This window comes from Esox lucius, chromosome 6 (assembly GCF_011004845.1).
Source record: "Esox lucius isolate fEsoLuc1 chromosome 6, fEsoLuc1.pri, whole genome shotgun sequence".
Classification (NCBI taxonomy): domain Eukaryota; kingdom Metazoa; phylum Chordata; class Actinopteri; order Esociformes; family Esocidae; genus Esox; species Esox lucius.
The window spans coordinates 7657540-7684954 of NC_047574.1; the positions used below are offsets into that span (position 1 = coordinate 7657540).

At 44.7% G+C, this 27415-nt stretch overlaps 1 protein-coding gene across 1 annotated transcript; it reads right to left on the reverse strand.

The window, feature by feature from the left end:
- Nucleotides 1-1950: 1950 nt before the first annotated feature.
- reep3b (receptor accessory protein 3b) lies at nt 1951-27213 on the reverse strand. The gene is made up of 8 exons (XM_010895860.4): nt 26872-27213; nt 20717-20789; nt 14304-14380; nt 12655-12775; nt 10628-10741; nt 7732-7891; nt 3762-3898; nt 1951-3296 (listed from the first exon to the last, which is right to left on the reverse strand). The coding sequence occupies exons 1-8, from the start codon at nt 26901-26903 to the stop codon at nt 3222-3224; spliced, it is 789 nt and encodes a 262-aa protein (XP_010894162.1). The 5' UTR covers nt 26904-27213; the 3' UTR covers nt 1951-3221.
- Nucleotides 27214-27415: the final 202 nt, after the last annotated feature.

The window sequence follows — 27415 nt, forward strand, 5'->3', positions numbered from 1 at the left end:
TTTCTGAACAACCGATGGATACGCAGAAAGGAACGATGTTTTCCAGACAGGTATGATGCTGCAATAAAAAGAAATATATTTAACTAGCTGTGACATGTACAGCATTAATTAGATTATTCAATTATAGGAAAAATAGAGGGACTGTCATTCAAATGAAGGGGCTTCATTTTCAGGGTGCACCCCTTAAACCTTTCATTCCTGAAGTATAAATCAGTAAGTCGGGTGTTCTTTTCTAATTCTGTTCCACAGCAACCCCTGGTGGCAGAAACAAATATTACATCTGTCCAGAATGCAGTGAGAACTAGTCAGAGGGGGGCACTCACATCCAAAAAACTGATTAATCCAATAGCGAGTGAGCAGTTGATGGTTAGAGGACATTTTGAAGACTGGTATATAGTTTCACCAGGTCTGAGGGCCCATGCAGGCCCATGCAGGTAACACAACAGGAATGTGGCCAGTTTTTCTATGCCAGTGAAAATTTCTCTTTACAAAAATGCTGTGTCGGGTTTGGGCCAAACATAACATTTTAACATTTAAGTTGAAACCTTTAATATGTGTTTCTTGGTATACGGCACTACAAACAGGATTCAAGTTGGGCATTTTTGAGTAATGGCTTCCTTATAGCCAGGCAGCCATATTGAGGGAATGCTAGGTATATTATAGTCACACGCACATTGAGGCCTCTTGCTCACCTCTCTGATCACTCCTTCAGTCATAGTATGGAAGGGTGTCTTTATCTAAGCAGGGTCTGGATGTTGAAATACACAATCTACCCCTCAATGACTTTCTATCGGCGCTCCAAGGAATATTTAAGGCATTTGAAATGTTTGTGCCCCCCCCCCGATCCGTTTTCCCACAACTTCGTCTCATCTGGTTCATCTGAAAGCTCTTTGCTTTGCAATTCGACATAATAGAAACTGGATATGTAAAACAAAAAACACAGGTGTAGGCCAATTAAAGTTGTTTAGTGATTCTTAAAATAATGGTTTACGCACAGTCTATTTAGGAATGCTTTCACAAAGGGGTTAAAACGATTCCCCTCAGAATTGTGGTGCGTTTAAGTGTGGATAATGGCCGTAAATCGAAGGATATGCATGTGCTCTGAAATCTGATACGGACAGAATTGTCTTTCACACTTGCAGAACTCTGGGGAGGGGGGGTTTGGGGGCTCTGTTCAAAATGAGGCACAGGCTACCCCAGGAGGTGGTGTTTCGACCCATTCATATCTGCAAGTTTACATAAACTAAACAATCTAGGGTCTCAAGTCTGTTATGATAGTTTCAGTAAATGTAGTTTAATGTAAACAAGCCCCGTTGTCCCATCTTGGAAAGTTGATCTGTTCCTGCCACCTAGTGGTTAAACAGCAGTATAACATGAAGTGGACAGACTAGGAATGCAGAGGCAAAACGGAACTTACTATTACTCAAAACTAGCACATTTCCAAACAGTCAGACAAACATGTCTAACATCCGGAACACATTAGACATAATACCGGACGACTTGAACATAAACCAAGACAAGCCTTCCTAAACATTCTTGACCTAAAACATCTCAGATATGAGACCAGTGCACACCACACCATTCAAAATGAGTATCATCTGGTACTCAAACATGCTCTTCTAAAAATCATCGTATGAACATTGTTTTCAATGTATAGTTCCTCAGAAGCTCCAATCAGACAGAAGCTCTAATCCGACAGAAGCTCTAATCAGAAGCTCCAAACAGTTAGAAGCTCCAAACAGTTAGAAGCTCTAATCAGACAGAAGCTCTAATCAGACAGAAGCTCTAATCAGACAGAAGCTCTAATCAGACAGAAGCTCCATTGGGATGTCTCTCCACTCTTCCTAACTCCATGAACTACAGTTCCTGTTTAAGATATCCTGATCAGAAACTGCTGATTGGAAGTAATAGATTCATCTCTGCTTGTATTCAAATCACATGACAACCATACAATGACTCATCAAACTTTATTCAAAATGGTTATGCATTTGTACATCTCACCCTATCATACATTCAACTTGGCCCCTCACGCTGGGGGTTTAGTAGATAAAGCTTTGGTGTTAGTAGGGGTTCATGACATCTGATTAAGTTTCCCAGAAGTTAAATCCTAAAACTGAGATGACATTAAGCATTACAAAGATCAAAAGTTTGGAAGAAGAATGTGCAAAAAGGTTAATTATATATATATATATATACACACATATAAAAACATTGTTCCAAAGTTAACACAAATTACAGTCAGACTGGACAAGCCATTTATGATCAATACAAACCAGGGCTGCAATATTCTGGTAACCTTCCCAAATATCCAAGTGAAGCCCAAAATCTGAACCAGATGTCAGGCAAACCTAGGAATTTGGGGAAAGTTTCACAAAATGTTCAACTCCATCACAAACATAACTCAACAAAACAACACAGAAATCCTCCTCCCCGCCACTGTCATGGTTACGCACTCCTCCTGGAGGGGGAAATAAACTTTTGGTCAGCTGTTTGTAAAAATCTTTTCAAGTGTGTCAGAAAAATGACTAATCTTAATATATAATATTACTATAATAATTAGGATGCTTCCCACCATTCACTAAACTCAAAATACTACATCTGTAAGGCAGCATAAAAAAAGTAAAGCATTTTTTTTTTTTAAACCCACAACAAAAAGAAATTGCAGCAGTAAAATACAGACACTAAAACCTTCTCGCCCACGCCTAAAAGAAAATCATTCAGAAGAAAATCCATGCAAAAACAAACACTCCAAACTAAAGACAAATAAAAACCAAGATCCTTGGGGTGTCCAGCCGGTGCAGAACATTGCCAAGTGTTTTATGTGAACAGCGTCGGTCAGCGTACATATTATAAGAGTTACGTAATAAATATGTGTAGATAGAAAAGATGAAAAAGATATGTTTGTTCTCAGCATGAATAGAATAACTGAGCCACCACCATTTAAAAACACTTGGGTCATCCCCACGGCGTAGTCCTCCACAGAATCATAGTGTGACACGATCGGCGCTGGTATCTGACAGATGTCGGGGGGTTCAGAAGCCCCCTGGAGTGTCGACTCAATTGTGGTATGTCCCAAATGGCACCCTATTCCCCTAGTACTAGACTAGGTTTGACCAAAGCTCCGTGGTCTCTTGCGAAAGGTAGAGCACTATATTGGGAATACGGTGACATTTTGGCCCAGTCCATGATATTCGGTCAACTGTCCCTTCCTGATGTAGTCTCTACATTGCTGTGTAGGTAGCCGCGCTCAGCACTGGCCTTCGCTTCCCTTTGATCTTCAGAGATCCATATCGGGCCTGGCCGAAAGATCACAGGGGATTTTTTTAAATTATTGACAAAACAACCAACGTTTGACTGAATGTGTCACTACATTAGAAGACATTTGTTAGAACAAACATTAACTGGCTGAAACAGAACATGTGTGTTAGTACAAACATTCCAGACCCTTGAAACTGAACACATCTATCACTGCAAAAACTAGCCCTCTGAAACAGAATACATATCTAAAATAAAGAGTAAGGCACATGCATAATATACGATACAGAACTTATATCGATCAACTTCCGAACCACTTAAGTGTAGCCACAGACTATAGAGCTAGTGATATTTCTTCTGCATTTGTGAATTCAGTCAGTATGAAGACGCCTTATTCATGGCTCTGTTTGATGACACCTGACATAAGGACCATTTTCAAAGTAATACTGTCAAACTCTCTAAACTCAGGAGTAGATTTCCAGACAGGAAGTCATATTTAGACTTACATCTTTGCGGGCTTTGGAACGGGTAATCTTGACACTCTGGGACCTCCTCAGTCCTTTCTGGGTCACAGCTTCATCCTCTGAAAACATCTGTTCCCCCTCTTCATCAGTTCTCTCCTCCTGGTCATATGAATAGTAATCTAGAACCCAGAACCACACCACACTGATAAGATACACAGTACACAAGAACCCAGAACAATGCAATACTGATCAAATAAACAGAACTCTTAAACCTAGAAAAACAATACTAATAAGATACACAGAACTCCAGAACCCAGAAAAACAATACCAAATACTTTAGAGAAGCATGCATACTAGGACATAGTATCTAGACCCTAAAGACAATACTGATTTGTTAGATGTAGTCCTTTGGAGGCATCCAGTCAGCCTGTTCTTGTAAAACAGGAATATGTTCCTTAATTGACCTGCCAGCAAAACATGAAACCAGACAAGCCTAGTTCAGCCGGCCCGCAATAGAAAGTGTTGCCACCTCAAGTTTCAAACCTGGGTCGCCCACGTGAAAGCCAGTGTCGTTAACCACTACACCACAGAGCTGTACATGTGCCGGCTGTCAGTATGGCCTTGTCTATAATGACACCCGCCATCTGTGTACTACCAAACTCCACCAGAAACAGTCGCAATATAACCGTAAACGGTTTTATTTCAGGCTTACTATAATGTAGATACTAACGGCTTGAGGCCGGTGAAGTTATCGTCAATACGGAATTATTAATGCGTACTTCGCTTGCCTGTGAAGAGATACGAACTCGGGACGTATAGTTCACAAGTCCGCTTCCCTAACCACTACGCTATTTAACAAGGGGTAGTGACTCAGTTAGTCAGTCAGTAAGAGACATTCGCTCTTCTTAGCCGGCTCCGCTAACGCGTTCCAGAAAAAACTGAAGAATAATTCAAGCTAAACAGTGGTGAAATGACATGGACAGACGGTACAAGAGACAAAGGGAATCAAAATAACAATAACAATCTTGGCATAACTAGAACCAAGGCAACCTACTTTTCTGGCCTGACTAATAGGTCATGACCGGCAGAGTGTGTGTGTGTGTGTGTGTGTGCAGCTTAATGAGGTTAAAGCCCTTGCTAAGTCTCTCTTGTCCCAGGACAGAGGATCATGTGACTAACCATGTGACCAGCAGAGTGTGTGTGTGTGTGTGTGTGTGTGTGTGTTAGAGTGTCTGTCAGATGGCAGGGCCTCAGTGACAGTGGGCTGAGGGAAGGGGTTAAACAGCTGTTGCCCCAGGCCCTGCTGGTCTCAGCCAGCTCCTGTCACCGCCGTCCACTACCAGGGAGGGTGAAGCCGGGCCACTACCAGGGAGGGTGAAGCCGGGCCACTACCAGGGAGGGTGAAGCCGGGCCACTACCAGGGAGGGTGAAGCCGGGCCACTACCAGGGAGGGTGAAGCCGGGCCACTACCAGGGAGGGTGAAGCCGGGCCACTACCAGGGAGGGTGAAGCCACTGTGACTGTCTCATCGATAGTGCTGGCAGCTACATGAACAACGTGACAGTCAAGCCTGGCCATTAGCTGATTGGCTGAGTCCGGGATGGCGTCATCAGCACGATGGACACTGTCACCGTGCCACCTCCACAGCTAGTTGAGCGGAGTGGTGCTATTCTGTGCAGGGGATCCCAATAGCTGCTGTTCAACCAGAGTCCACCAGGGGGAGCCAGAGACAGGCTTCCCTGTGGGCCCTCTGTTCCTGTGGCAGCGAGCAGCATCTGCTCTCTATTATAGAAATATGTTTGTTCCTGATCTGGATCCACTCTTACACAGACCAGACTATTTATACGCGTATTCTGGGGTTGAAACTTTCTGCAAAATAAGAAATATTGCATGGCCTTTCAAACACGATACTTGGTTGACATGACATTCAGAACAACCCTCCAAATCAAGAGGGTTTTTACTGTAACCTCCGGTACCCAGTAGGTCTTACAGAAATAACACCACAGATGGGCTGAACACAGCTGAACTGGCTAGAGTCACATGATGCAGAGCCCAGAGCAGAGTCACGTGATGCAGAGCCCAGAGCAGAGTCACGTGACTTCTCTTCCCTCCCTGTGCGGAGCCCCTCTCTGCCTGAGGAGAGCAGAACAATAGACCCAAACAAGTGCCTGGCTTTGTCAAAAATGGCACTCTAATTCCTTTATAGCTCACTTGCTATGGACCCATATGACTGAAGGTAGCGTACTACAGACAGAATAGAAAGCCATACTGGACGTATCCCCTGGTGTCCTTAATAAAAGGACCCCGTCGTCTTTAAAGAACACAGGAGAGGATCTCCTGGATAATGAATTAAAGGGTTCGGACTGAGGGGGGAGGGGTGAGTGGGGGGGGGGGGGTCCTTGACTCCAGCCATAACTACAATCAACATCTGAATTAATCAGCAGACACCGACATCATTCCAGGTCTTTCTTTCTGCTCCCTTTAAAGCTCTATTTCTAATGGCTTCATCCCAGACCAGATGAAATGACCTGGATGCCACTGGAATCTCTAATATGGTGATGAGAGGTGGGAGGTGGGAGGAGAAAGGCATTAGCAGGAGGAGAGAGACAGAGCGGGAGAGCGAGAGGCGAAGGGGGAGAGCGTGATGGAGGAGGAGAGGGCATTAGGTATTCTGCTCAGAGCCTGACTACCACATAGAGATGGGGGTTTCATCGTCCTACTGCACAAAGCTGCTCCACACCTTTCATGTTGCAAAGCGAAGGACTGTGTGTGTGTGTGCGTGCACGCACGCACACGTGTGTGGCAGAGCGTTGAGCTGCTATTACTCATTACTCTAGAATGGAGATGTGGGATACACCCCAAATGGCACCCTATCCTGTATCTGGATCACTAGCCCCATGGGCACTGATGAGAAACAGTGCCCTACACAGGGATTAGTGTGCCATTGGAGACGTGTGCACTAGGGCCAGAGTGTATTGTGATGGTAAACCTGCCCGGGAATACGGTGGAAAGAAAAGACTGGAGCCCTTATCCGATGAAATCACATGATTACTAACGATGAAGACTGTGGTTAAACGCACACACGCATGCACACGCACGCACGCACGCACACCCCACCCACCTTACCCTATCAGGCCTGAGTGCCGAAGCAAAGGATGTTTGAGAAAGGTGGAAGGATCAAGACCAAAAGAGAGAAAGATGGGGAGAGAGAGAGAGAGAAAACTCAGCAAAAACATCCTCAGGGTTCATCGTAAAAAGAAAACAAACAATGCATCAAGCAGAATTGGAACTATAGCCTCTATTTATTTAAAGAATTTCATACCACACCTAAAGGAAAATGACTGCCTAACATTCCACAACAAAGCCTTCACCCACAGATAACTGAACTGAGACCAGAGCCCTCTCAGCCAGCTAGTGTTGGGACGTTGTTCACAAACACAAACCAAGCCCACGGAAAAACAATTTCACACTGGAAAGAGTGATCCAAGAAACAGATCAAATTGAAATGCTAGCTTACCCTAAACAGAGAGCACAAAACCTGACGAATGGGATGGACCCTAGCCTACAGGCTGTGTGAGCATGGCATTGCTATTGAGAGACGCTACCAAAAACAGACCAGGCTGTCAAGAGAAAAGACAGACTATGTATACACTGCCCAGAAAATTAGGTGGAAAACGAGCTGCACTCCTAACAATATGCACATTGTTCAACCACTGCGCCCTGCACGGCTACTGGTCTATAAAGTCACCAGGCGTGAAATGTGTAATCTACTAAAGGTAAGAGCAGTCTAGTCTGGGACTCCCTGGAGCATCTCTGTAAATACACACCCACAAAATGCTAAACGGACGGACACAGACAAAAAAAAGGTATTAACACAGGTCAGTAGACGCGATTGCCAATCTTATGAAGACCTTTTCAACGACCTCCTGTGGACCAGTAACACCAGGATGAGATACTAGGTGCTGAAAAGGAAGCGGAAGGTGTTTGTCTGCGTATGTGCGTGGTTAGCCTACCTGAGCCGTCGGTAGCGGTCGCGTTATGTGCCCTCCTACTCATGGCAGGGTTGCCGGCGTGGGCTGTGTAGATCTGATTGGACGCCGCGTCATCGAGGGGTATCTGGGTCAGGTCGTGCATACTGAAGCTCCTCAGTTTCTCAGTGATGGCCCCCTGGCCCTGCAAACACAGCACGCAAAACACAGTGTCACGGGTCATACAGCACGATCACGTCGTCTTCCAACACGCACCTGACATGAAGTGTGAACACGGGCAGCAGTCAGCTAGCAGGACGTGGAACATGCAGATGGGGTGTTTGTGTTGCTGTAAAACTACTGCAGACGTTACATCCTATCCCATATGTAAACCCGCAACTGATGATCAGTGTTGTTTCAACAGCTAATGATGAGGCAGGCCCATCGGACTCGAGAACCGAGGGGTTCGGTTCAAATAGTTCTATACAGCGTCGTTTGACAACAACTACAAGAAAATTAAACCCAAAAATAATGTCACAACAAAAATAACAAAATACAAAAATACTAATTGAACAAACTCCATCAGTCTATGACTATCTACGTGAAAGATGAGGTATTTGTCCATGCTGCAGTCCAGCGTCTTGGTGCCATTAATTACCTCCGTCTGATAAGAGCAGGGCCTAGAGGATCAGTGGTCCTACAGACAAACAGTAGGTCAGACAGAGAGTATCAGTAGGGAGAGAGATCAACACCAACATTAAGACAGTCAGGAAAAGAAGACATGACCCTTGTGAGAGAGAGAATGAGGGAGGAGAGAGAGACAGAAAAGAGAAAAGCTTGGAAGCTCAGAAGATCAGTGGGGTAGTGGATAGCGTGGATTGCTAAACAGAGGGCATACAAACTAGAGCCATAAGCTTTATTCTTTAAACAAGCTGACTGACTGGATCCTGTAAAGAGAGTGGCTGTATGACTGACTGGTTTTGAAAAAGACAGACGCTGATTGACAGGCTCCAGTAAAGACCAATACAGACTAGTCGACTGGTTCCAGTAAAGACAGAGACGCTGACTGATTAGCAAAAAGTGTTCCCGCTCATTTGTCCTCTCTCTCTCTTCAGCCGCCCTCAGCTGGGGAGTTTCTGGCAAATTCTCTCATCTCCGCAGAGAAACTCAAATGCTCTGTTAGAGTGGTCACTGGGTTCTTGGTCACCTGCCTGACCAAGGCCCTTGTTGCCTGGTTACTAGGTTCTACTGGACGGGTTGTTCTAGGAAGACCGCTTGTTCCAAACTTCTTCCAATTAATGTTTTCGCAGAAAGGATTTCTAACACACCCAGAGGATAATTCCATTTTGGAGGTCTACAGAGAGTTCCTTGGGCTTTATGACTTGGTTTTTGCTCTGATATGCACTGTGAAGTGTGAAACCTTTTATAGATCTGATCTCAATTCAGAGTCTGGCAAAGGGTCTGAATGTTGAGATGGAAACTTCGAGGGAGTTTCAGAACCTTCGACAGGTTAAGATAGGCTGTCTATGTTCGTATAATGTTCAGGTAGGCTGACTTTATGTTCATATAGTGCTGAGGTAGGCTGCCTTTATGTCTTTAGTGTTGAGGTTAGCCGTCTTTGTGCTTTCACTGTGTAAAATATATAGTTCTTGCTTTGTCTTTACATATTCTGAATTCAATCTAGTTCCGCCAGGCCGTGTCTCTATCGAAGTAATTTCACGTTGTTTGTCTATCAGCCAGTCACAGCCACAGGGCATAATACCACCACATCAATCAGATCAGTCTCGCTTCAACACACAACACTGACTGCAGCCTCCCTGCTACTCTGTGATGCAACAACAGATGTATTCAGAGCAGAGAAAAATACCTTGAAATCTTGAATTGCTGTTATGAGTAGCACTTCAGCGTAGTGACGACAAACCCTTACTCTGACCCGACAACGTCACGCATATACGAGACCCACACACTGCTCAAATTCTACACACACACAATCTGGGGTCATCATGTTAGCACTGCTGAAAACTGTCTGAAGCATCAACAATTGTGGGTTCAATTAAAGGCTCAAAATGCCCAGAAACCTTTTCTGAAACTCGTCAGTCAATTCTTGTTCTGAGAAATTAAGGCTATTCCATGCGAGAAATAACTAAGAACCTGAAGATCTTGTACAACATTGTGTAATACTCTACAGATCTGCGCTAACTGGATCAAACCAGAATAGAAAAAAAGCGGGATGCTGGCCTTCTAGGCAGAGTTGCAAATAAAAAGAAAAGATTAAGATGGTGGAAAAGAAAACAGACACTAGGAAGAGGAAGATTGGGAAAAACTTATGGACAGAAATCTAGGTTTCGGGTGTTCGGTTCACAAAGAAAAACATCCGTCAGCTGACCAAATGAAAAGATGCTGGGGGAGTGCTTGACGCCACCTCTTAAGCATGGTGGAGGCAATCTGATGGTCTGGGGCTGCTTTGGCGGCGGAAAAGAGGGAGATGTGTACAGGGTAAGAGGGATCTTGTTGAAGGAAGCCTATCACTTTGCTATATTTCCTATTCATAGTCATCTAATGTGTTTTCACAGAAAACAAGGACATTTCTAAGTGGCCCCAAACTTTTGTGAACAGTAGTGAATAATATTTCATGTTACTATTACAGTGCAATCAGACCAGGAAATCCCTGCAGGTCAAAAAAAAAACACTATCTCGTGTTATGAAAATGTGTCGCCGTTAATGGCATCCCAATCACAAGCCACATTTGACTAAACAGTAGAGTAGAATTGAACAACGAGCAGCGCATGGCGCTGAACGGTCCGATACAACAGTGTCTTTCAGTCGTCTGGGAAACAGAGGTCCTGGGACAGACACGAACTGATCTCCACAGTCACGCATAGTGACCACCCAAGACCTTAACATACACAGCCACACACATACACAGCAAGGCAGTACTTGCCTTGACAGCTGCTGTGACAGCTGCAGTAGCTGCTATACTAAGGCCCTGCTTGCCGAAGTTCACCATGGTCTCATAGCTGCGCTCCTTGGCTTGGACAATGTACTCGTCTATCTCCTGGAAAAAAAAGAAGGTGGGGGCAGGTTACAGCAGCGGGCTAGTATGTAGCGCCATGACAACTTTTAGAATATATAATAATTCAATCCTATAGCAAGGATCTATCGACAGACAGACAGACAGACACACACACACAGACCTCAAAAGTGTGCATACCCTTGGAGAATTGGTAATATATGTACCATTCATATAGAAAACATGAGTGAGCAGGTAAAACACGTCTTTTATTTATTATGGGATTCATATTCAACTGTAGGTTATAACAGAATGGCACAAACATAAAACAAAACATGGCAACAAAGGGGAAAAAAATGAAGTGACCCCTGTTCTAAAGTCTGCATACCCTTAGTTCTTAATACTGGGTATTGCCCCCTATAGCATCAATAGTTGTCTATTGAGGCCCCAAATTCTTGCAGGTGGTATAGCTGTCCATCCGACTTGGCAAAATGCCACCAGGTCATGCAAAGTCTTTGGTCGTCTTGCATGAATCGCATGTTTGAGATCTCCCCAGAGTGGCTCTATGATATTAAGGTCAGGAGACTGTGACGGCCACTCCAGAACCTTCACCTTTGTCTGCTGTAACCACTGGGGGGTCAATTCGGCCTTGTGCTTAGGGTCAATGTTGTGAGCGTCCCATGCGCAGCTTTCGTGCAGAAGAATGCAAATTGTCTGCCAGTATTTTCTGATATGCCGCATTCATCTTGCCATCCATTTTCACAAAATTCCCCATGCCTTTCAGAACCATGCTTCACAGTAGGGATATTCTGTTCTGTTCACTATAGGCCTTGTTGACCCCTCGCCAAACATAGCGCTTATGGTTGTGACAATAAAGCTTTATTTTGGTCTTGTCACTGCAAATTACAGTGTGCCAGAAGCTGTGAGGAGTGTCAAGGTGTTGCAGATGTTCTCCTGTACCAAGAGATCCCAAACTATCCACTTAATAAGTGATTGAACAACACTGACTGGCATTTGCAAGGCTTTTGATATCTTTTTATATCAATTTCCATCTTTATAAAGTTCCATTAGCTTGTTACACAGGTCTTCTGACAGTTCTTTTCTGCTCCCCATGGCTCAGTATCTAGCCTGCTCAGTGCATCCATGTGAGAGCTAACAATTCTATTTCTACACAGACACTAATTGCAATTTAAAAAGCCACAGGTGTGGGAAATTCACCTTTAATTGACATTTTCACCTGTGTGTGTCACCTTGTGTGTCTATAACAAGGCCAAACATTCAAGGGTATGTAAACTTTTAATCAGGGCCATTTGGGTGATTTCTGTTATCATTATGATTAAAAAAGGAGCTAAACAACTATGTTATAATAAATGGCTTCATATGATCTGATATGATATCATTAAATAAAATCAAATGAAAGTCATATTTTCCAAATCAATGCCATCATTTCACAATTCTGCCAGGGTATGCAAACTTTACATATTAGACCTTATTTAAAACGTTTGGACACACGTCTCCATGAAGCCCCAGAAATACATACACACTGTACCTCTTCAAACCCACTGGACACATACTGCACCTCTTCAAACCCACTGGACACATACTGCACCTCTTCAAACCCACTGGACACATACTGTACCTATTCAAACCCACTGGACACATACTGCACCTATTCAAACCCACTGGACACATACTGCACCTATTCAAACCCACTGGACACATACTGCACCTATTCAAACCCACTGGACACATACTGCACCTATTCAAACCCACTGGACACATACTGCACCTATTCAAACCCACTGGACACATACTGCACCTATTCAAACCCACTGGACACATACTGTACCTATTCAAACCCACTGGACACATACTGTACCTATTCAAACCCACTGGATACATACTGTACCTATTCAAACCCACTGGATACATAGTGTAAAGGTATAGGTTGGTCTTACCCTCTCTCGTGAGGACAACAGTGGATGGAGACACTTCCTGTAGATGAGGCTAGCTCCTCTGGTGTAGGGGGACAGTAGCCAGATGACAAACGCTATCTTAATCTCATAGTACAGAGGGAACCTAAACACAAAACATTAAATTATTCACCCACAGAGGCATACAGAACCCTAAGTATTGTACCAAACCCTAATTATAGTACCATACAAAATCCCAACCCACAGTACTATACTGAACCCTTACCCATAATTACATGCTAAATCCTAGGATTACCATACTAAAGTACCGTACTGAACTCTACTCATCCCCTCCAATAAGGTTTGGGTATGAGAGTTTACACCTTCATTTTCAGCGCATTCCCTTGGACCAGGCTGTCCTTGGTGTAGTACATTACTTTTACTAAAGGCCCCTGGTGGCTCTGTTCAAAAGTAGACCACTATATAGGGAAAAGGGGGCCTTTCGGGAAGAAACAACTAAATCAGTGGAACAACAAATTGATTTGTAAGACTCAATATGAAAGGGAAACTTAATTTCTTTAAACTGTGATTGTTTTCAGCATAGCAGGATACAAGACATTAACATTAAAACCTAAATGGGATTGTGTTGTTTGTTTGGGGTAACATCATCTACAGCAATCAACCAAATTAAACATTAGCATAAAGTAATGCTAATAGTTCCAGTGAATGCCTCCATCAGTCAGACAGTTCTAGTTCCCTGCAAAGGGAGGTTTACTTGGGTGAGATCTACAATAGTAAATATTATACAGGTTTGCATGGGTATATATATAGTCAAGTCTATGAAGGGGCTATGTGGTGATGTATGCAATGGTCGATATAGTGAACTACGCAAGTGTCTATATAGTGTAGAATGTAACAGTCTCTATAGTGAGGTTTGTAAAGGTATATTTGGTGAGGAATGTAAAGGTGCCTATAGTGAGGTATGTAAATATATACTGCAGTGGGATCTGCAACGGTCTACATCGTGAGGTACACAATGCTGTCTGGTCTCTATATGCCCATGTGCTGTAGTAAGGTCTGTAATGGTATAAACAGTGACGTTTACGAGTTCCTGTAGCTAGCTAACTAGCACAGCTACATAGTAGAAGTATGATGTCAATCCAGACACCTGATAATTAGGTTAATGAAGATTGGAATAGCTCTATAGGAGATGCTGTAGCTACGTATCTTTGGAGCTGGCTATGTAGCTAATGTTTGTGCATTTGATGACGATGTAGCGTTATAATACCAAGTAAACTGCCTTCATGCTTATTAGTAGTATTCCCAACCAATGACACGAATGATTACATTTCCGTCCATTTCGCTGTGGGAAAGATTGTTCGGCAGGAACTGTTGTAAAGGGAACCGGAGGAAAAGTGTACCAGACATTCTGATTGGCTGTTGCCCACTGCCAGCAAGGGAAGTTACATGATCTGGACTACTTCAGTCGCTGAGTTATGGCTCCAAGATCCGCCTCCGGGGGGGGAACTCGTTTAGGATGTTAGATTTGCATACAGAAAAGTAACGTGTGCGGTTAAAACTAGACTATATTCATTCGGATCACGGCGCGTATAGAACCGAACATTCTGTGCCGAACGGTACGGATGTGTACAAATACACCCCTAGCAGCTAGTGAGGTTTGTCTTGACTCTTACCAGGCGACTGTGAGGTCTGTGACGGTCTCCACTACGGTGTAGAGAGCAAACACGATCCAATACATCATCCAGCGGACCTGTTGAAACAACCACACACACAGGCTACTTACAGGCGAGTTACAGACACACCAGTTATTCTGAAAGTTAGTTACAGATACACCAATTATTCAGAAAGTTATTTACAGATACACTAGTTATTCTGAAGGTTAGTACCAGATATACTAGTTATTCTGAAGGTTAGTACCAGATATACTAGTTATTCTGAAGGTTAGTACCAGATATACTAGTTATTCTGAAGGTTAATTTACAGGCATGGCAGCTATACTGAATGCTAGTTAGAGATATACTAGGTGCCAACATATCGATATGTTTAATGACAGCTCATGGACCAGGGTAACAGTCTGTTGAGGGATAATGGTCAAATAGTGTGTTATAAGAGATCCTGGTAAAAGTGTGTTGTAAAAGATCTTGGTAACATAGCGCGCCATAAAGGGAAAAAGGTGCCTTTGGGAAGACATACTATCTGGTTGTCCCTGAAGCAGAAAGCTGATGAGAATGCATATAGCAGTTAGGCACCTTGCCAGCCAGACAGCATTACCTGGGAGAACGTGATCTGATTATATATATATATATATATATATATATAGTACAGAAACCCCCTGGCCACGTCTCAGAAACACAGCTACTCTGTATGGGTGAATAACTCATCTAACCATGTAGATGACATCATTACTCTGCAACAGCCAATCACCTTGCCTTGCCGGTTTAACACGGAGACATAAACAAGTGTGAAATAATTAGTGACTGGCTGTTTAAATATTCCGACAACACACACACACACACATACATACAAAGAGACACACACACAGAGACACACAGCTCTGGGCAAGCTGGAGGCAGGGGGTGCTTGGCCTCCTGTTGGTTTCCCTCCCCGTCTCCACCACTCTTCCGCGCACGCACGCACGCACGCACCAAAACACGCACACACTCCAGCAACACACACACACACACTCCAGCAACACACACACACACACTCCAGCAACACACACACACACACTCCAGCAACACACACACTCACCACCAACACCAACACCTTCTCAGATAGGCTGCAAGTCTGAGCTGCACCAGGCTTTCATGGGTTTCTTAACATTTCAATTTCAAAGGGTGGTGCTGCAGACGGTCATGTGATATGCCCTGGGCCTGGCCTCTGAGGCTTTCGCTGGTATTAGGTGATATTTTCGGCATTACTGAACCAAGTCAAATGAATCTGTGCAGCAGTGGAATTACCCGCCTGACAGGCAGGAGCCCGCATCACTTTTAATTGGTGACCTCACGCTGAACTCCCCGTGCCGGAGAGAGGGGGCACGGCAAACTCAACCCCTTTATATTATTTCGTCCATCTCATCCTTCCAGAATTCATTTCTTGCTCCGACATCTCCTTATGAGCCATAGTGCTTGGTGGTGGTGGTGGTGGTGGTGGTGGTGGTGGGGGGTGTTTACAATATATTGTGTCCTTTCCACAATAACCCAGTATCATCGCCAGTTAACAGCACCGGCACCATTTTACCATTGAAACTTGTTCTCCGTCTTCTTTTTAAATAAGGGGCCCGAATAAGTACTTCCCTCTGATCACTCTGCAGCAGAATATATAAGGACCATTACCAAGTCCTGTCGTTCTGTCCCAAAGCCCTTCCTTGCTCTGCTGGGCTGCAGACAACGAACTGACCCACAGATCCCCGAAGAGAAATACATGGAGGCTGTGGGTCCATCAGAGATGAAATACATGGAGGCTGTGGGTCCATTCCTCAGGCTGGACAATGTGTTCTTCATCCAGTTTCCCACAGCACATCAGGGACCTTTTCCACAGGACTCAAACATGTACACAGCATCTCCCCACGCTACTAGCCTAGCATTCCACGTGCCCTAGTGGGGGTTGGTCTGAAGACCATGCTGTGGGCCTCGTCCATCTGCACAACACTCAGATGTTAGTTAATTAAGAGGCAACACCGTATTTACTTCCATGCCAGCAAACACCTGTCTTAAACCACTGACACAGAGAGCTGTTTGGTGATCTGACGGCTTGGGCAATCTGAACATGACGAGGTATGACGGCATCTCGTCCCTCTGTGGAGGTTAGATCCAGGCACTGGGACAAGATGCTGTGTTTGTATCCTGCTGTTCGTACATTTACGGTAGTGATAAGAATCTTTCCTGGGGTCCAAGTCTGTCAGGGCTTACAGAAAGGGCACGGCGTTGGCTGCCTTTCCAACCGAGTAAACAAAAGAAAGGACCATAGTATAATGAAGTAGTGTTTATGGGAAGCAGACAATATGGTTTAGGACCAGTCACTGTGTTCAGAACCACAGGCTGAAGGGTCGGGTCCAGTCACTGTGTTCAGAACCACAGGGTGAAGGGTCGGGTCCAGTCACTGTGTTCAGAACCACAGGGTGAAGGGTCGGGTCCAGTCACTGTGTTCAGAACCACAGGCTGAAGGGTCGGGTCCAGTCACTGTGTTCAGAACCACAGGGTGAAGGGTCGGGTCCAGTCACTGTGTTCAGAACCACAGGGTGAAGGGTCGGGTCCAGTCACTGTGTTCAGAACCACAGGCTGAAGGGTCGGGTCCAGTCCATGTGTTCAGAACCACAGGCTGAAGGGTCGGGTCCAGTCCATGTGTTCAGAACCACAGGCTGAAGGGTCGGGTCCAGTCACTGTGTTCAGAACCACAGGCTGAAGGGTCGGGTCCAGTCTCTGTGTTCAGAACCACAGGCTGAAGGGTCGGGTCCAGTCTCTGTGTTCAGAACCACAGGCTGAAGGGTCCTGTCTCTGTGTTCAGAACCACAGGTTGAAGGGTCGGGTCCACAGGTTGAAAACACTATAAGAGGAGCCGCAGCCTCAGGCTCTGAGGAATGTAAACCTGTTTTAACTAGTTGATATTCCTCATTTTGAGACACTAGAGAACGATTGCACTGTATTACCTGCAATAGCAAGCCACTTTGGTGAATATAATTTTATATATGAAAGTGCTAAAGAACTTCTCACCTTACATGAGGGTAAGCAATAGACTTAAAGAATTAGACAACAAGGCATCTCGGGGAGTGGCATATGGCCATGCCAGCAACACACCACAAACCCCAGAGATGTGTTCTTTCCATTATAGCCCCGTTACCAATGGAATTAGAGCAGTAAAACGTGATTTCACATGCGCGGTATACAGTCTCATTTAGCATGACCACCAGCATACAAACCACCTGGGTACCAACACTATTCATACAGGTATGTGCGTCCTAATATGGGTCAAATACCTATGCAGAAGGCCTTGGTCTTAATACACACGTCGGAGCAAACCAGCAACGCAGCCTCGCCAACTATAAAGAGGCTAACAAAACAGTGTGATTTGTCCAGGCTATTTTGGAGCTGAGGTTTCTCAATTGCTAGTCTGCCGTTCATTGTGCATTTGAAGACAAAAATAAGCACAGTCATGACATGTTCGGAACGGGCCCTTGGTGGCGGAATGCGCCGGACTCCCTGCACCACAGCTAACCATGCCAGTTGAAGTCTTAAATTAACTTCCCATCCAAGCGCTCGACATGCTGGGAATACGACCAGGAAACCCTTGACTGCCGTGTGCATGTCCCAGTTTTTGCTATAGATTCAATCGACGCCCCCCCCCCCCCGATGACAGGCACAATTCTGCGTGGTACTTCTCAAACATGACAATGTCAATTCAATCACTATGGAAATGGTTACGCAAACTAAGATAAGTCGGTCATGCATTTTACTGTCTCTGTATGTGAATAAGCTCTAAGATCAGGTCTGACGGCTCCACTAGTTCCTATAATCACTGCAATGAGTAAAACAACATCTCCTAGTGCTTAACAAACAGCATCACAGACTGCCCTGTGAGAAGCAGTCACTGTGAGCAGAAGAACACAGACTTGGACGGTCTGAATAGATATTTCATACGGTCTCTGACACATGCTTTGCGGTGTTGATCCGACGCTCCAGAATGTAGAGGAACTTAAGAAGTGCTTTCAAATTACTGACAAAAACTGTTCTTTGTCCGTGTCAATACAAATTAAAATAAAAATAAAAAAACATACAATATTATGACATCCATTAAACTTGTTTTACTGGACAGTTTTTAATAAATAAACAGTTGTAACTTTTTCTAATTTAGACCAAGCCACTTGTTTCTGTCTATTCCCATATGTGATGTTGGTAGCTGGGACAATTCAGAGGAGTTCCCACCTGTTGGATACATAAATTCAATCTCCAGATCATTGGCTATATTTGGCTGTAATTTTGATCAATTCACAATGTATGGGGATGTTTCTTTAGCAGTTGTTTCTTCCTTCTACTGGTGACTTGGCTGTTAGCTCCTTTATGAGGCGTCTTATTACTACTGGCGTGTGTTGTCCTAGCAATCGTAACATGAATGTACTGTCAGTTTCTCACTTTTTCTAAGTGACCGAAATGTGTCGATATTGAAATCTACTTTTATTTGTAATCAGCGGATTTTAAATGAAAAACGACATGTTTTCCCTCACCAACCTGCTAGCTGTCTTCTGAAGTTCTAAACGATGATTGTTCCTCATAGACCCATGCATCAGACTTGTACTGAGCAGTGACCACTGTTTGACCATAGCCACGATCAAATAACACGCTTTCATTTTATTTTCTCAACTAGATTAATACATTTTTAACATCCCAATTGGCATAGCAGATAGATTATAGAGACTGACCACCAGTAGAAACAAACAGAAAGCTGGACTACAGGGCTGACATCATTCAGCTGCATAGATAAGCTCTCATGTTGATCTGCATGCTTCTTAATCTAATCATTAAACTTTAGGAAAGGAACAAGCAGTAAGGCCTTTCTATCAACCAGGGAAATGCACAGTAGACCTAGTTAAGATCATATCTAGCCCCTCACTCTCACATATCATGTGTTTGAAACTAAGTCAAGCAATAATACAATACAGAGATAATTCTTTGATGAGATATAGTTGTCTGGGTGGAATGCGAAGGGACGATGATGGGGGTGAGGGGGGATAAGCAGGGTGAGAACAGAAGAAATGGTCCTAAATTATAAAGGAGAACAGAGAACCTATAGAGAGACCCTGACTGAGAGGAGCTCCCTTTGCCTCAGGCCCTGACTGTACTGATGAACCTGCTCTCAGAAGTCCCAAGCTAATCTCTCTCTGTATCTCGGTCTCTCTCTGTTGGTAGGGCTGTGAATGTATTGGAATGCCGGGTTACAGTGATCTGCTGGGTCAGTGAAATTGGTTACAGACATGAGGATGGGAGATGAACTTGAGGATTCAGCTGTTAAAATAAACACACACACACACACACACACACACACACACACACACACACACACACACACACACACACACACACACACACACACACACACACACACACACACACACACACACACACACACACACACACACACACACACACACACACACACACACACACACACACACACACACACACACACACACACACACACACACACACACACACACACACACACACAACATACAGTACACAGTAACTGAGCAGATTGTGAAATACTCAGACCGGCCCGTCTGGCACCAACAACCATGCCACACTCAAAACTGCTTAAATCACCTTTCTTTCCCATTCTGACATTCAGTTTGGAGTTCAGGAGATTGTCTTGACCAGGACCACACCCCTAAATGCATTGAAGCAACTACCATGTGATCGGTTGATTAGATAATTGCATTAATGAGAAATTGAACAGGTGTTCCTCATCATCCTTTAGGTTAGTGTATATAAATTAGAGCACTAAAAAGTGATGTGATGTCTTATTCGTGGTATACTGCTTAAAATAGCATGGGTATCAACAAATCAGCATTCAGGATTCTGACAGCCTTTGAATACGAGACTGTATACCACATGTATGACATCACGCCACCTTTGATTGCTCTCACGGCATTACGGCGACATTATTGGACGATAAAAAGAGACCAGCTTGAATGGAAAAAGGAGAATGACAGTTTCCCCCGCAATACTGATCTTGCAATAAACCTGTCCCCCACATTCTTAATTAAGCCGTCCTGTGAAGCACCTGGTTGGACCTTCTATTAATGAGAGAAGCCGTCCTACCAGTAATCTGCTACAAAGAGAACGTTTATTATTTATTTATTCTGTCATGGCAATGTAAAGGACTTTCCCCAAAGGCAATAAAGCCCTATAGAAGAAAACTGACAAAGGGACTTTCTGAGATACAGTGAGACAGTCCAAAGCCATTCACATGCCCGGACATGTTCTCAATGCCTTCCAACCAGACGTGAAGTACAGGTTGGTGTTGAGCTGCCAGGACAACGCCCCACCCACCCAAACACCGACAGAGTCAACGATGGGACTGTTCTACTTACATATTCCTTGACATTTTTGGTTTTCACTGCTTTGTAGGAATAGTATGCTGGATACAGAGTCCCAAACACCAGCCTGTGGAGAGAAAATTACGAGAAGATAAAAACTCAGATTCAAGGGCAAATCGCTTAACTGTCAAGAAAGCACAAAAAAAAGCGGCAAATTCAGCGAAACCATAGAAGCCACAAGCCAGCTCCGCTGAATGGTGCATTTGACAGGCTTCATTGTGTAGTCTAGTTGTATGGAGTAAGCCCCACAGAGTATACTAGCCTCCCACAGAAAGACTAGTGTTGGGAGGATAAACAAACACATATTCCCCACCCTGTGTGTGTTTGTGCGTGTCTCCTCTTGGTTTCCAGGCTTGTCTGGGACATTGACACGGAGTCTGGGGTTAAACGACAACTCAGAGATACACATATCTATATATACACACATACACATACATATATACACATATACATATAGTGCTGGTACTACACAGGTATATACCGGCCCACAGTTCTGCCTGACCTGGACTAATGCACAGGCAAGATGGAAACCACACCAGCCTTTCATCTACAAGCTTCTCTCCCTCCTCCCCCCTCTCCCTCAGCACAGCTGAGTCTCATTTATTACGTTCCACCCGGGTGGACCTGCGGTCGTTCGCCTGGAGAACCGTGTGGAACAATACATACTAGGAACCAACCAACCAAGAGATGCCCTCCTCCATTCTTCCCTCTCCTCCTCCAGTAGGACGATACAACAGCACCACTAACGCTCAATCCTTTACACCTCGCAGAAACACCACCACCCTCCCGCTACATCCTACAGAAACACCACCATCACCCTCCCGTTACACCATGCAGAAACACCACCCCCCTCCCGTTACACCATGCAGAAACACCACCCCCCTCCCGCTACACCATGCAGAAACACCACCTTCCCCCTCCCGCTACACCATGCAGAAACACCACCTTCCCCCTCCCGTTACACCATGCAGAAACACCACCCCCTTCCCCCTCCCGTTACACCATGCAGAAACACCACCCCCATCCCCCTCCCGTTACACCATGCAGAAACACCACCCCCATCCCCCTCCCGTTACACCATGCAGAAACACCACCCCCCCCTCCCGTTACACCATGCAGAAACACCACCCCCCCTCCCGTTACACCATGCAGAAACACCACCCCCCCTCCCGTTACACCATGCAGAAACACCACCCCCCTCCCGCTACACCATGCAGAAACACCACCCCCCTCCCGTTACACCATGCAGAAACACCACCCCCTTCCCCCTCCCGTTACACCATGCAGAAACACCACCACCATCCCCCTCCCGTTACACCATGCAGAAACACCACCCCCATCCCCCTCCCGTTACACCATGCAGAAACACCACCCCCCCTCCCGTTACACCATGCAGAAACACCGCCACCAGCCCCCTCCCGTTACACCATGCAGAAACACCGCCACCAGCCCCCTCCCGTTACACCATGCAGAAACACCGCCTCCAGCCCCCTCCCGTTACACCATGCAGAAACACCACCCCCTCCCATTACACCACCTCAAACATTACTCCCACCCACCCTTCAGAAATACCAACACCTTTCCATAGCCTACTAGTTCAGGGTATCAAAAAAATTAGTATCTGACATTATTGTGAATTAGTTACAGGGAATGAGTTCCACAGACTTAGCTTGCACATAGTCATCACCATCTGCCAATGAAACTGGCTTAGCTCGGGTTTTAGGTGAAAACAGAAGACACATACGTGTTACTGAAAGCAATACCTTTTAATTACAGGCCACAGTTGGTAACGGATTCCACCATTCAAAATCTACAGCCAAATACATGGGAGAAAATGATTCCAAGATGCTGCAGAAGTGTTTGAAACAGCTGCCACCCGTCCGTTTGCCCCGGCCAACAGTACGGTTACTTAGAACGGTTCTACGAACTCACAAAACTCGGGTTAATCATTTTGATATGGGGGGGGGGGGGGGGCAACTGTGATAAGAGATATTTTGATTTCAATGAATTTTCAAGCACTTTGTCAAAAAATTTGTGGTTTTTCAGTTATTCCAGTGCTGACATTTCTTAGAACCAAATTCAAGCACTTCAAGGACCTCGTGTGAACCCGGGCTTAATGCAGCAAACAGCACATTCTTTCACACTATCATGGCGAGCCGCCAGTCAAGTAGGACAGAGTCGAAAGCACGTTGTGAGACTCGTGTTGACCGTGCCCATTGACCGTGCCCATTGAAGGCGACACCTGCAAGGTGTGTATCTCAGTAAAGTGCTAAAACATACAGTTACATGGACTGGAGTCTAGCAGAACAAAGGACAATACAGGCACTGGAGTTTTGGATGCTAGTGGAGGCCAGGCGCTGACCTTTAAAGTTACCCCAGTCCCCTTGGCTTTGCTGGCAGACAGTAACCCAACACTGCAGTCCTACTCAGCAGAGGGGTTTATTTAGGTGACTGGTGATACTGCCAGAACGACTCCTGTGGTGTCCAAACTCTGGTTCCCAACAGCAATTGAGTAGTAGCCCTGGACAACCACACTGAATCCAAGGCAGTGAGCGCCTGGTGATTTGAAATGTGTGGCTGAGGAATATTGGAATCCATACTAGAGAGCTATGCCTGTAGTATGGAACATGACAGGAATGGTATTAAAGAAAAACACGAGAACACTTTTTCCAAAGACGGTGCTATAAAAGTTAGCCACCCTGAGCTGAGCCAGGGCCAAGGTGTGGAGTGGAGACTCTCTCTCGCTCTCCTCCCGTCAGTTTTACATTTCATTGCCTCATTCCAAGGATCCACCTTGTTTGCCTCCACCACAAAGACAGGCAGTCTATTTAGCAGTTGCCATGGAAACATCCGCGACACACGCGGCGCATGACAACAGTTGGGTGAGCCGGGAGTCAAACCTTTCCTCCTCTAGCCTGGTTCCCCCACCTGGACGGAAGGACAGGCGTGATTTAAAAAGGACCGTCTGTGTAACTAACGGCCACTTAATAGGTGGCGTTTTACACCATTAAAAGTCATCCCTTCGTAATTTGACGGACTGCGACGATCCACCCACAACAGAGGTGGCGCATACTGAACGCCGCCAGAGGAGTGCAGACAGCACCGAGCGTGAGGCATAACGGAGAAGCAGCATTGGGCTTAGAAGAAAACACTAACAACATTCCTTCCTACTGAAGACCGATCCTGGCTTGCAACTCAGCTGGCCATTTAGGCAAATGATAACGCAGGGCCCTGCAAATAAGGGATAGCTTATTTTTTTGGGGGGGGGGGGGGGCATTCACAGTCAGGTTAGAAAACAGCTGTTAATAGCGTCGTCTAATTTAGATAGCCATACCACATGACCACAAACCACATCCACAGAAACCAGAGACTTCGATGTTCTGTCAGGGCCACTCTGACAACTGCCTGTCTGAAGTAGGTCACAGGAGTCTAACTTCAACAAGCACACGAAAGAGGTATTGTAGTGAAAACCGTCCCATAGTTATATTGGTACCCAGTGTCCGGTTTGGACCAAATCCTTTTCTCAATAACATATTAATGCATAAACGCTACCCATCGTCAGCCCACACTAATCCTATCCCAAAGGCCAGCATACAGAACGGCTCTATGTTTGACAAGTAGCATGAAGCTTTGGATTGGAGAATAGTTTATTCAGCGTTTTGCGATGTATTCTCAGTGAATTCGGTGATGGCTATTTTCCACGGTCAGGAGCCGTTTTAACTGTGGTTTCTTGTTTCGAAAAGGTCAGGATTTGCTGTGTGTCAATGGGTGAAAGCAGTAGGCATGATGCATTTTACCATCAGGTGGGCTGGCAGTTACCATCTACATGAAAGCAAAAGGGAGAATAAAACAGCTAGGTCAAGCCAGGCCTAACCCACCCGGATCGAGCCGTCAGCCTGCAAGTAGCCATTATCATGCCAGGCTGCCAGTGGCTGATAAGTAGTGTAACCACGTGGTTAAAGAGCCGCCAGGTTACGTCAGAGCAAAGAACATCGTCCTCTGACTTGCCAACACATCATTTACATGGTCAAATGCTAAAGAACAATCATTTGTTTTGTTTTCCAGGTCTTATTGAGCAGGTTTAGTCATAAAACTATTAGATTGCCCCCACCCGCCCCCTTTTCCCCCCAGACTGCCGTGTTCCCACACAGTGCCGGCCAATTTCTCTAGAAAGCCAGGACATAAAGGAAATGGAGACTGAAGAGAGACTTCTTGAAACAATTTTGTGGAATGGGCCTCGCTCTAGCAGCACGCAGCTGAAAAAATACAATCCTCAGACAAGCCTTGACATTCTGTTTTAGGTCAACTTTCCCCGTTTCCTGGTAACAAAACACTGACCCAGGACCCAGAGTGCTGGCTCGTAGTTCCTCACAGCACAATGCCTGGGGAGAGAGCCAGATGTGGACTTACTTGGCAAGAGAGAATGTTTTTTAAGACCCAGGCAGAGCGATCTCAAATCCAACATCTGGTTTCAGCTACAAGGGAAAGGCTGAATTATTTTCCCCTTTGGAAATACAGATCTGTTGCTGGAGCACAATTCAGCTCTGTTCCTTTCAACCATCTTTTGTGGTTAAGTGACAGACATTTACAACAAAACTCCCATCCTTGACGTTATCCTTAGTAAAACAAAACTGTTGCATTCTTTCCAGCAGTAAAACTAGTTCAAAAAACCAGAATTGACCCATCAATATTTCCATTGATGTAAGCAAACAGAAATACACACAAACAGTGAATTATTACCAGTATTATTGCTCACTAAACCATGTTGCCTCAATAACAAATCAACCTTGAAGACACCTTATCATTACCCTATCATCCACAGAAAAGTCTGAAAAGTACAACACCAGCCACTAGTTTTCCTACGGTCAGGAATTAAACCAGGTTATACAGAAGCATAATAACCAGGTAAACAGAACAATTATGAAAAAACTGTAACAATAGCTCAAGCCCCATCCATTACTGTAATGCATTCAAGTTATTAGTAAATTATTAACATGTCAGTGTATGAACTTCTGACTCAGACACAGATGGCCAGACCATGACTCAAAAGAGTGACGATTCTCATTAATCAGCACACCATTGGCCAACATATCAAAGTGCGTAGTGAATATGTAGCAGAATGTGCTTTGCACTTTGGCCAGACACAGAATGTTGATGTCTGGCTGACATAAATTATGAAGAACTGTAGAACTTACAATGTTGGCATTCTAATTACATTGGCTATATGTCTAGCAAATGTGCCCACGCAGTGCATAATCTACACGTCTTCCCAATGTATTATATATATACACACATTTAGCTTACTTTGGGTAGTCATAGGTACGATATCTGGGTTATGGAAAATGTCTTGTCTACAGTGATTGTAGTGACGTACTATTTAAGCAACAGTCCGACTGTTTCGAAACACTGACAGGATACCTTTTCCCAGTGTCCAGTTCACATAAGTACAGTAGGGATTGTGTATGTAAACACTCCTCTGTAGACAGCAAAGTACTGTCTGCGCCCAAACCCACCTGAAGCACAAGCCCCCTCCCTCCTAGCCGGGTAAAGAACAGTTATGTAATTATGCGGAGAGTACACGTTGTCAGGGGATCTCAGGAACGAATTGGGCGTTTTCTTCTAAAATGAATGTACAAACTCATCGTCTGTCGGTACATTTTAAGTAGTCATCAAGTTAAACGTTTCATGTATGACCAGTCTACTAACTTGACGTGTTCAGGTGCACCCATTTAGGTACCAGAAGTAGAAGTGTCTATGAAGTTGCCTACCTGTACTAAATCAACCAGAATAAGTCTCAGCGAACCAGAAACGTAAACAATAAGCTAGCCGGGTAGCTAAGCAACGTTCATTTTCAATGTTAACAAACTGATCTGTTCACATTTTTATTTAAATTACTCTTATAAATACAAAAAATAGAAATACTACATAAGTTAAATGCCTTTGCCTCAAGTGCTCCGCTAAAATTAGTTTGCTACCTAATTGGTTAGCTAACTAGCCAGCATGCTACATATATTAGCTAGCTGAACTTGAAACGTTGGCAATCTACGCTAGCTAGCCGCCTAGCGAGCTAACAAAAACTTGTCTAAACAACACAAAACAATGGAGATGGCTATATTATGTGAATAAGATTAAAAAATAAAATCACTTACACAACGGTTCTCGAAATCATCCACGACACCATCTTTAGTGACCAAGGTTTGCTGTGAGAGTAATGAGAAGGCCCTGAGCCTGGGAGAGGTAAGGCTATACCGGGGCGGTAGCCACTGCAAACTTAAAGCCCAACTTAGCTTGCGCTCCCGTTTTAAAACGCTAACTACGAGCTATTTCCTCAACCATGTCCGTGTCTCAAAAAGAAAACGTTTTTTCAAAGTTTTGTAGCACATCCATCGGCTGCATAGATTTTCAAATGATTAAATTTTTTGTTTAGCTTCCCCAATTCCTCTGGGTCCCCCTCCTGACCTGTTATCCTGCCTCTCTTCTTGGCTTTCAGCAAGGTGCAACAAGACCAGATGACGTCAGAGAAAAATAGCCCTTCCTCCTGCTTGATCTGATTGGACAGTCATGTCTATTTACATCAATAGCGCATAACTATTGGCTACGGATGATGGTCCATGTGACTTTTGAATCCAAAGGCCCCGATGAAATATTAGCAACAGCGCTTTGAATGCTGATTGGTGTGGATTCAACATTTTG

Bases quoted from the DNA above. Each gene is read 5' to 3' on its own strand.
- reep3b (XM_010895860.4), bottom strand. From the start codon at position 26,903: ATGGTGTCGTGGATGATTTCGAGAACCGTTGT. The intron at 20,790-26,871 runs GTAAGTGATTTT...TTCTCTCCACAG, and splicing joins ATGATTTCGAGAACCGTTGT to GCTGGTGTTTGGGACTCTGT. The intron at 3,297-3,761 runs GTAAGTCTAAAT...TCTTTCGGCCAG, and splicing joins GTTCCAAAGCCCGCAAAGAT to GCCCGATATGGATCTCTGAA.